The 11,026-nt window shown below is 35.2% G+C and overlaps 1 protein-coding gene across 1 annotated transcript; it reads left to right on the top strand.

The window, feature by feature from the left end:
• The first annotated feature begins 348 nt into the window (after positions 1-348).
• On the top strand, positions 349-6,078 carry LOC125260374 (acidic mammalian chitinase-like). The gene is made up of 11 exons (XM_048178696.1): positions 349-490; positions 577-603; positions 745-949; positions 1,078-1,134; positions 1,228-1,393; positions 3,616-3,740; positions 3,897-4,020; positions 4,172-4,354; positions 4,450-4,566; positions 4,650-4,782; positions 5,571-6,078. The coding sequence occupies exons 1-11, from the start codon at positions 463-465 to the stop codon at positions 5,831-5,833; spliced, it is 1,428 nt and encodes a 475-aa protein (XP_048034653.1). The 5' UTR covers positions 349-462; the 3' UTR covers positions 5,834-6,078.
• Positions 6,079-11,026: the final 4,948 nt, after the last annotated feature.

Here is an 11,026-nt window from a genome sequence, read left to right as displayed (position 1 = left end):
GTTGTAAGTCGCTTTGGATAGAAGTGCTAAATGCATGAATGTAAAAGTAAATATATTTTACAGTATCTTTTGACTCTCTTTGCAGTGGATGTAATGGATGAACTCAGTGACAGAAGACTGAACATATTCTGAAGGAGATTGTATCTTTTGAATGATTGTTCAAATGAGTCATTGAGGCTAAAACGATGGAACAAACACTCCTACAATCACAATGCACAAAACCTAAAGAATGTTATAGTGCAACGGTTGATTTCCTAACCATGTGATGTGTGACAACATCCAGATGACAGTGAGCAGCTATTTTGGGGAAATTCAGTTCTTGTGTGTTTTGGTTAATCATTGTTATCATGCAGAAGTCACTTCTGTGAGTTGGGGGGTAAAAGGAAGTAATATAAATGATAATTTCTGCATTTCATACAGCAGTAGCAGACAACATTTCTTGACTGATACAACCATCACTTCATGATGACCAAATTAATTTTTCTAGCTTGTAAGTGATTATTGCTCTTACATATAATGCTTTTTTAAGAGCTTGAGTGTTTTATATATTAACATTTCATTTGTATCTCCTTTCAGGCTTTTCTCTGGCATTGTGCCAGTTTGGTAAGTTTTTTTTTATTTTTCATTTGTTGTTTCATTATTAAATATTATATTCAAGTCATGTTTATATAATGCTGTTATTATATTAATAATATTATTTGTGTAATAATTATATATTATATTAATTTTATTTATTTATTTCAGGATTGGCCTCCGAACTGGCATGTTACTTCACAAACTGGGCTCAGTACAGACCTGGCGTTGGCAAGTACATGCCATCTAATGTGGACCCACATCTGTGCACTCATTTAATTTATGCTTTTTCCATTATTAATAAGGAAAATAAATTGACAACCTTTGAATGGAATGATGAAACTCTCTACAAATCTTTCAATGAACTAAAGACAAGGTATGTGCTGTCATCTGATGTTTTCTTTGTGAATATAGTTGTTAATAGTATAGAATATGTTATGTAATGTAGTTCTGATCAGTGATTATTTATACAGCGAATAATGGTACACATATTTGGCTTGACAGAAACCCCAACTTGAAAACTCTGTTGGCTGTCGGAGGATGGAACTTTGGCTCAGAACAGTAAGAGTCCTGCTCAAACACTGAATAATGAAGGATGTGTGTTGAACAGAAATGTTTATTTCATCTTCATGGAATTCTCTGCCATGACTTCAGGTTTAGTATCATGGTGTCCACACCAGAAAACAGGCAGACCTTTATTCAGTCCTCCATCACATTTCTGAGGAGCCACGGCTTTGATGGTCTGGATCTGGACTGGGAGTATCCCGGTGCCCGTGGAAGTCCTCCAGAAGACAAGCAGAGATTCACTCTGCTGTGCAAGGTACTTCATTATTTACAGATTTGCGTTCTCTCGCACACAAAACAAATCAACCTAGTATGCTCTTTACAACAAGTTGATAACATGGTTGAATATTGGAGTAAAAATCAATAAAGGTAATAAACAATCAGAGAAAGAATGAGCATGCATGCACACATGTCCAAAAGTCCACTGGTGAAAATTCTTCTATTTTGAATTTTTCTTTTTAAAAATGTGTAACACTTTACAATAAGGTTTCATTTGTTAACATTAGTTAATATGAACTAAGAATGAACAATACTTATGCAGCATTTATTAATCTTCATTAATGTTAAAGGGTTAGTACACCCAAAAATGAAAATAATGTCATTAATTACTCACCCTCATGTCGCTCTACACTCGTAAGATCTTCATTCATCTTCGGAACACAAATGAAGATATTTTTGATGAAATCTGATGGCTCAGTGAGGCCTCTATTGAGAGCAAAGCCACTGAACCTCTCAAGGTCCATAAAGGTACTAAAAACATATTTAAATCAGTTCATGTGAGTTCAGTGGTTCTACCTTAATATTATAAAGTGACTAGAATACATTTTGTGTGCCAAAAAAACAAAATAACGACCTTTCAATATCTCATGATGGGCGATTTCAAAACACTGCTTCTGAGCTTTACGAATCTTTTGTTTCGAATTAGTGATTACGATCTCCTATCAAACGGCTAAACTGCTGAAATCACGTGATTTTTGCACTCTGAACTACTGATCGATTCGTAAATCTCCAATCACTAGATATTGTTGAAAAGTATTTTTTTTTTGGTGCACAAAAAGTATTCTCGTTGCTTTATAATATTAAGGTAGAACCAATGAACTCATGTTTTTAGTACCTTTATGGACCTTGAGAGTGGCTTTTCTCTCAATAGAGGCCTCACTGAGCCATTGGATCTCATCAGAAACATCTTAATTTGTGTTCCGAAGATGAACGAAGGTCTTACGGGTGTGGAACGACATGAGGGTGAGTAATTAATGACAGAATTTTCTTTTTTGGGTGAACTAACCCTTTAACAAATGTTTTAAACATGTATTGCTCATTGTTTTTACTGATAACTAATGTTTAAAAATGAGACCTTATTGTAAAGTGATAACTAAACATGTAAATTAAAAAAAAAAATCAGCATAACAACTAACTTAAGAGGAACATGAATTTTTAGAAAGTATTTGTTTTGTTCCTCTTTTGCTTTAAAGGTGCCCTAGAACTTTTTTTAAAAAGATGTAATATAAGTCTAAGGTGTCCCCTGAATGTGTCTGTGAAGTTTCAGAATACCTCAAAATACCCCACAGATTTTTTTTAATTCATTTTTTTAACTGCCTATTTTGGGGCATAATTAGAAATGAGCTGATTCAGGGTGTGTGGCCCTTTAATTCTCGTGCTCCACGCCCCAAGAGCTCGCGCTTTAACTTTAACCACATTTAACAGTACATTAGCAACATGCTAACGAAACATTTAGAAAGACAATTTACAAATATCACTAAAAATATCATGTTATCATGAATCATGTCAGTTATTATCGCTCCATCTGCCATTTTTTGCTATTGTCCTTGCTTGCTTACCTAGTCTGTTGATTTAGCTCTGCACAACCAGACGTTAATACTGGCTGCCCTTGTCTAATGCCTTGAACATGAGCTGGCATATGCAAATATTGGGGGCGTACATATTAATGAGCTCGACTGTTATGTAACAGTCGGTGTTATGTTGAGATTCGCCTGTTCTTCTGAGGTCTTTTAAACAAATGAGATTTATATAAGAAGGAGGAAACAATGGAGTTTGAGACTCACTGGATGTCTTTTCCATGTACTGAACTCTTGTTATTCAACTATGCCAAGGTAAATTCAATTTTTGAATCTAGGGCACCTTTAATGGCAGCAGCACTTGTGCTTCATGAACTCCACAAGTTTGTGTAAAAGATTATCATGTTCTCCAGCATTATTTGAAATGTTCCAAAAGAGCAACTTTAGCTTCAACAGAAGAAAATTTGACTGTCTGTACAAAGAGTCACATGATCAATGTCGCACTCATCTGATCAGTGACCTAGTAATAGTGCAGAATCAGAAATATTTCATTCTATTTTACATCATGCTTATTTATTTCTAGGTTTATATTAGATTTTGAATTGCAGATTTTCAACATGGATTATAATTTACAATGAGTTAAAAAAGGTCTTAATCCACTGCAAATATGTGACTATAACAGGAACTCTTGGAAGCTTACACGGCAGAGGGTGCTGCCACAGGACGTCCCAGACTCATGCTCACCGCTGCAGTGGCTGCTGGGAAAGGAACGATTGATGCTGCGTATGAAATTGCAGAAATTGCCAAGTATGTCTCATGAAGAGTTTTGTTCACTTTGAATCATGAAATATGATTAAGCTGCGGACAGAATCTCTTAAAATGCCAATCAAATGATCATTTAGTAATATTTAATGTATAAATGGGCGCTGACTATGAACTCGCTATTTCCCTCTTGTAATGCAGGTATTTGGACTTCATCAGTGTCATGACCTATGACTTCCATGGCTCATGGGAGACTGTCACTGGACACAACAGTCCTCTGTATCGTGGCTCTGGAGACACAGGAGACAATATCTACTTTAATACTGTATAAGGCCTTATATCCTACTGTAAAATGTCTGAAATATAACATAATATATAACATATAATTGATTTGTGAATGATACTATGAGTAATTGCAAATAACAAGCAGCTGACAACATGCAACAGGAAATAACTGATTCATCATGATAATGCAGGATTTTGCAATGAAATACTGGAGAGATCAGGGCACTCCTGTGGAAAAGCTGAGGATGGGGTTTGCAACATATGGAAGAACGTTTCGCCTGGCGTCTGGAGCCAGTGGAGTCGGAGCTCCAACTAGTGGACCTGCCTCAGCTGGACCTTTCACCAGAGAGGCCGGATTCTGGTCCTATTATGAGGTCTTATCTTCAATCCAACACTTAGAACTTACATTATAGCACAATATTTAATTGTGAAAAATAAAATCATAAGAGTTATGATTATCTCCCATCAGATCTGTACTTTCCTTCAAGGAGCCACCGTGCAATGGATTGATGATCAGAAAGTTCCTTATGCAACCAAGGAACAGGACTGGGTGGGATTTGACAACAAGGAAAGCTTTACGACTAAGGTGAATATGTCATACAGGCTGGAAAATACATACAATTTAATGCAGTTCTCATGCTCTCAATAACTAGATCTGGTCTGCTACAGGTGAACTACCTGAAGAAGAACAAGTTTGGAGGAGCTTTCGTCTGGGCTCTGGATCTCGATGACTTCGCAGGACAGTTCTGTGGGCAGGGCAACTACCCTCTTATTAGGCATCTCCACTCACTTCTTAATACTGGTACATTTCGAGCCTATTTCTGCTACATAAGAAAAAAAACATGCTTTGGTACATCATAATTATCACATGAAAAGTCAAAATTATGAGATGCTAATTTATAATTTATAACAGTCAAAATTATGATATAAATGGGAAAAAGGTTGGAAATTGATCATTATTTGTATCTCCATAATTTCAACAAAAAAATTCAAGTCAACTTTTTGTCATTTCAACTCTATTTGATTTAAATTATGACTTAGTATTTCAATTTTGACTTCTGATCTCATGACATTGTCATAATTTTGATATGAGTATGACATTTTTAAAATAAGTAGACTTTTTGATCTCATAATTATGCCATAATTTCGACTGTCAGACTTCAATTTTGACTTTGTCATAATGACTGTTTTCATAATTTCAACTGTCACAATTTTATCACATTTTCATATCATAATTATGACAGTCTCATCATTTTGACTTTTATATAAATGACTTTATATCTCATGATTATATTATATAAAGAATAGATAATGTACAGTCTGTTCTGCGTTACCTTGTCAGTTTATTTTGCGATAGTAACTGTCTGACTGTACATTATCCCTTTATTGCATGGCTACTCCCCAAATAAATAAATATGAGGGCATGAAATATTGATTCAAGTTGAAATTGGACGAAGCCAAATATTAGGAAATATTAGACCGCTGGATATTGACCAATCAGAATCAAGTATTCCAGGGAGCCATGTAATAAACCAGATTAATAATTGGAAAACTTGACATAAAATATCAAATTCCAATTTCCTCCTCCAGAGTCTCTCCCTCCAAATACAACACATGTGCCCTATGAGACCACAACAACATCATCCACTGCTCAATCTACTAGACGTAAAGTTGTACCGACAGCTCCCTCAGGAGCAGAGTTCTGTAAAGGCAGACCAGAAGGAATTTATGCAAACCCAGCTGACCCAATGACCTTCATTCAGTGTGCTAATGGCAGAACCTTTGTACAGAGATGCCCTGCAGGGACCGTCTTCAATCCCAACTGCTTGTGCTGCGACTGGCCTAAGAATTAACCTCACGTTATCACCCTTACACTCCTAAAAAGGAAATGTGTGGAATTTTTGCAGTATTTTTGAAGTACTAGTATTTAGAGCCACTAGTGGTGCAATAATTTCACATTTTACCTTTAAGTTTGTGTTAATGTCTTCAAATTTAACATACACAGCCAATGATATAATACTACTTTTGCAAACTATTTTGTTGGGTCTTTGTGCTCCCTTTTAGTTGTCTGATTAAAACTAGCATGATTAAAAAAGCACTAATTGTCCACTTATTTTACATTTAGAGTGTGATTGCATACTTACAATTATTCATTCATCAGGGACCCGATGTCACACAGAGTCTCATGCCGGCAGGGTTGCGGGTCTCATGATCACAAACTCGCCAGTCTGATTTTTTAAAGGGGGGGCGTGACCAAAAAAGTTTGAGAACCACTGGTTTAGTCATTTCCATACAACTTGCAAAGTCATTGATCGAGTTCAGAAAGTCTCAGATGACGTGCCTACTGCTGTCTTCATTCGTGAGCCTTCAGTTTGACCTATGCTGGACACAGATTTGCAGTAACATCAGCCTCTACATAATCTACTAGTCATAATGATTTCAAAAGAGCCAAAGACTGTAGAATAACACAAGACGTGTCACTCGTATTGAATGGGAGAAAGTGTAACGCGCAATATGGCGGAATAAGTCCCGCCTTCTAAAAAATAAGAGCCAATCACCGACTGGTAAAGTCATCGCGTCACTGCAGCGGCCGTTAGAAGCACCGGTTTCTATAGAAACAGTCAGACGCGCGCCTCCGAAATGAGGCACAGGAGACGCGCATTTACGTCTGCGCATGCGCATTAGCTTGATCCAGCCTGAAAAATACCGGGGTTATTTTTTGTCATGATTCGAGCATTTGGAAAACAAATTATGAGACAGTTGTTGTTTGATTTGATTGGTGATTTCAAACATGAAATTTAATCGTAAGGTTGTTGAACAGTTTTGGAGAATTTGATGTTTCCCCATTCAAAGAGATAGGAGCTGCATGATGCCCAGGATGCCCGAGAGGCGTTTCAAAGATGGCCGCCGAGTGAAATGACTTGTCTTAAAGGGACTTTGAAAGAGCCCAGAATAAATCAAACATAAAGTTTTATTTGTCAGGTAACAATGTATCATGCCAATTACATAATTAAACAATGAGAATCCAATTCAGAAATTATAAATACATAACATCAATTGCTCAAAGATGAATCTAAAAGTGAGAGATGCATAGGCTACCTGACATCAGAGAGACACACAGCAGTGTGTCAGTGTTTTGCATGCAGAGGTCCAGAGACTCACACAGCACTGAGTGTTGGTTTTCTGGTTGTAGAATCACAGTTTTATCTGTTTTAGACTGTTTTACCACTTTCCTTTAAATACCCAGATCAGAAAAATTATTTAAATTGTAAATTACAGAAGGCCTTTTGGTTGGACAAGATGGTCAGGGATAGGAAAGCATTCTCACATTTATTCTGAGCTTTCAATCTTTCTCATAATGTGAGACCATGAAAGGGAAAAAGAAATAGATGCACAAGATACAGTACATCATATGTGGTATATAGACATTCTTAGTGAACTTTCAGCCAGAGAGATAAGAAAAGGAGTGGAGAAGGAGGAAGGAGGTTTACAATGGGAGAGCAGAGAAGATTGGGCAAATTTCTATGTCCTTTCTTCATGATCTTTTCTTCAGATTAGCAATTTCATTGTTTTGTTGCATGGTGTCTGTTTTTTGTGAGAGCTTCTGTGTCTATCAGGAATTTCGATCTTACCAGATAAGATATTTTTTTTAGATAATGTTAGAATATTTATCAGGAAAAAAATACAGAATAAGAAAGAACACACATCTATGTTTGTATTAACATTTTTTTTTATTATTAATTTAACATTTCTGTTCATGGAATTAAATTAATTTCATAAAAATAATCAATAAACAACATTTACAGTAATTTTCAATCAGACCATTTCAGTGCAAAAAAATAACTAAGAATTCAAAGTAACATTCTAACAACCAAAAACAATAACTGTGTTGAGCTGCAGCTTTGTGATGCAAATTCTCCTATGTAGAAGGCGACATTCTCGTGACCTTGAGCAATGTTCCCTAAAAGTTCTCTAAAGGTGACGAAAATTCCGAACCTTTACAGAACATTCGGGATGTTCCTAAAACGTCCTCTTTTAGTAATGAAAGTGCTGCAGTTTAAGGTTCCTTATATGACTTTAGGGGGACGTTCCATTTTGGTTATTCTATGGTCACATAAGAACGTTACAAAGAGGACATTTGGGACATTAACAGAATGTTCCCACACGGTCCTCTGTTGGTCATTAAATAACGTTTCCAATATGAGTTTAGGGGGACGTTCTATTTTGGTTATTTTATGGTCACATAAGAACGTTACAAAGAGGACATTCGGGAAGTTATCAGAACGTCCTATAGTAATAGTCCCCTAAACATTCCCAGAATGTCCTGAATGTTCCCTGAAGGTTCACCAAATAACGTTCTCAGAACATTCTTAGAACATCCCCAGTGGTGTTAAGGACATTGTCTAGTAACTTTCCCAGTAGGTTCAGAGACGGTCACGATGTGGAGTTTTATAGAAAATAATAAAGTTTGAAGTCACCGTTATGGAGGTGAGCATTTGCTTTAGATGGGCTCTTGATTCTTGATATTTTAACATTAGATTTTCCCTGGCTGTTTTAACTGTGTTTCCAAAACATGCTTGTTACAGCAAAAATTACAAGAGAAATTCTGATCAGATGAATTTAGTTATTCAATGATGGTGATTCAATCATCATGGAGTGTCCTGATTCACTGATCCTCTCCAGAATCTAAACTATGAGTGTATTAACTGTTAGTTTTGCATTCATTAAAGGTTAGTTTTTTTTCATGTTTTTTTTTTATTTTTTTATTCATTATACAGAGTTTTGAGCAGTGCCTAATAGACTCACACAGACATCATGAATCAGCGTATGATCCTCAACAATGGTGACAATAAACAAAAGTTTATTTGTGGCTTTAGTAGTTTTTGTGATGCTCAGAGTTAATCTGTTAATCTGAAAATTTTGTCACCATTGTTGAGGATCATACGCAGAATATTGATGTCTGTGTGAGTCTACATGACCCTGTCTGAATAATTTCTGCACAATGATAAAAACTTTCAAAATATCAAAGCAGGACAGGATTTTATGCATTATCATAGGATTACAACAACATGAAAGTAATACAAAATTCAGAGATCAGGGAATAAGGCCATGGTATGACAATGAAATCATCAACAATGAGCAGCCAAACCAACTTGATTAGATTTTTTTTCCTTACAATTTTTTTTTGTAACGAATGTTTTAGAAACACACAGTTATAACAATTGGAGAAAAAATAAAGTCAAATCGTCAAGGGCTTACCTCCGTAACGGTGACATTTCTAAATTTTAATAAAACATCAACACCTCATTAAGAAGATTCGTATGAAAGAAACAAAGTCAGAGTTGAGATCTAGAGAGATCTGTTAGTGTTTAATGCTCTGTTTCTGTTATCTGAGTTTTGTGAGGTTACCATTGTGCTGGAGAGTAGATCCTGTGCTTCAGTCAGTGATGATCCAGAAACACTGATGTTCTGTTGCATGTTGCTTTATTTAAAGACAGTAACTGTGTATTTACTGATGCGGTGATACAGCAGTAACATTAGCTTGTGTGTGCTGTTGTCACCTAATGACTTACTGCAAAAGATTTGCATTTTACAGAAAAGGTTTCATAATAAGCCAGAAAATATCTGTAAAGAGCTTTTTTATATACAGTACAGTCCAAAAGTTTGGAACCACTAAGATTTTTAATGTTTTTAAAAGAAGTTTCGTCTGCTCACCAAGGCTACATTTATTTAATTAAAAATACAGTAAAAAACAGTAATATTGTGAAATATTATTACAATTTAAAATAACTGTGTACCATTTAAATATATTTGACAAAGTAATTTATTTCTGTGATGCAAAGCTGAATTTTCAGCATCGTTACTCCAGTCTTCAGTGTCACATGATCCTTCAGAAATCATTCTAATATGCTGATTTGCTGCTCAATAAACATTTATGATTATTTTCAATGTTGAAAACAGTTGTGTACTTTTTTTTTCAGGATTCCTTGATGAATAGAAAGTTCAAAAGAACAGCATTTATCTGAAATACAAAGCTTTTGTAGCATTATACACTACCGTTCAAAAGTTTGGGGTCAGTAAGAATTTTTATTTTTATTTTTTTGAAAAGAAATTAAAGAAATGAATACTTTTATTCAGCAAGGATGCATTAAATCAATCAAAGGTGGCAGTAAAGACATTTATAATGTTACAAAAGATTAGATTTCAGATAAACACTGTTCTTTTGAACTTTCTATTCATCAAATAAAATGTTTTGTACAATTGTACACATTAAATGTTTCTTGAGCAGCAGATCAGCATATTAGAATGATTTCTGAAGGATCATGTGACACTGAAGACTGGAGTAATGATGCTGAAAATTCAGCTTTGCCATCACAGGAATAAATTACTTTGTGAAATATATTCAAATAGAAAACAGTTATTTTAAATTGTAATAATATTTCACAATATTACTGTTTTTTACTGTATTTTTAATTAAATACATGTAGCCTTGGTGAGCAGACGAAACTTCTTTTAAAAACATTAAAAATCTTAGTGGTTCCAAACTTTTGGACTGTACTGTATATATAAAACGTTTAAGAAAAAGTAGTTTTTGTTTGAATAGCCACTTTTGTTAGTCAATTTAGCTCTAATTTTCAATTATATTTTTTGACAAGAGCAGCAGGGATATTCTGAGAACATTTCCAAATAAAGTATGGTTCCCTAAACGTTCAGAGAACATCTTGAACATCATGTTCTGTGAAGGTCCGCAAAATAACGTCCCCCAAACCTCAAAAGAACTCCACATCTTGACCGTCTCTGAATGTACTGGGAACGTTATTAGGCAACGTCCTTAACACCAGTGGGGACGTTCTGAGAATGTTCTGGGAACGTAAAATTTCTAGTAGGGAGGATGTCATAAAAAATCACTTCAGTCTAACACAATGTCTAATGATAATCTATTGGCCCATACTGCAGTTTTTGAAAATGTATCACAGCATTAACCTTCAATAAAATCTCCAAAAATGCAAACACTATTAAGAATAGTAGAATAACTATAGAGAGCT

The sequence above is a fragment of the Megalobrama amblycephala genome, linkage group LG24 (genome assembly GCF_018812025.1).
Source record: "Megalobrama amblycephala isolate DHTTF-2021 linkage group LG24, ASM1881202v1, whole genome shotgun sequence".
NCBI lineage: Eukaryota > Metazoa > Chordata > Actinopteri > Cypriniformes > Xenocyprididae > Megalobrama > Megalobrama amblycephala.
This window is presented reverse-complemented; position numbering and strand designations above follow the sequence as displayed.

Bases quoted from the DNA above. Each gene is read 5' to 3' on its own strand.
- LOC125260374 (XM_048178696.1), top strand. From the start codon at position 463: ATGATGACCAAATTAATTTTTCTAGCTT. The intron at 1,394-3,615 runs GTACTTCATTAT...TGACTATAACAG, and splicing joins GATTCACTCTGCTGTGCAAG to GAACTCTTGGAAGCTTACAC. The intron at 4,355-4,449 runs GTCTTATCTTCA...ATCTCCCATCAG, and splicing joins GATTCTGGTCCTATTATGAG to ATCTGTACTTTCCTTCAAGG.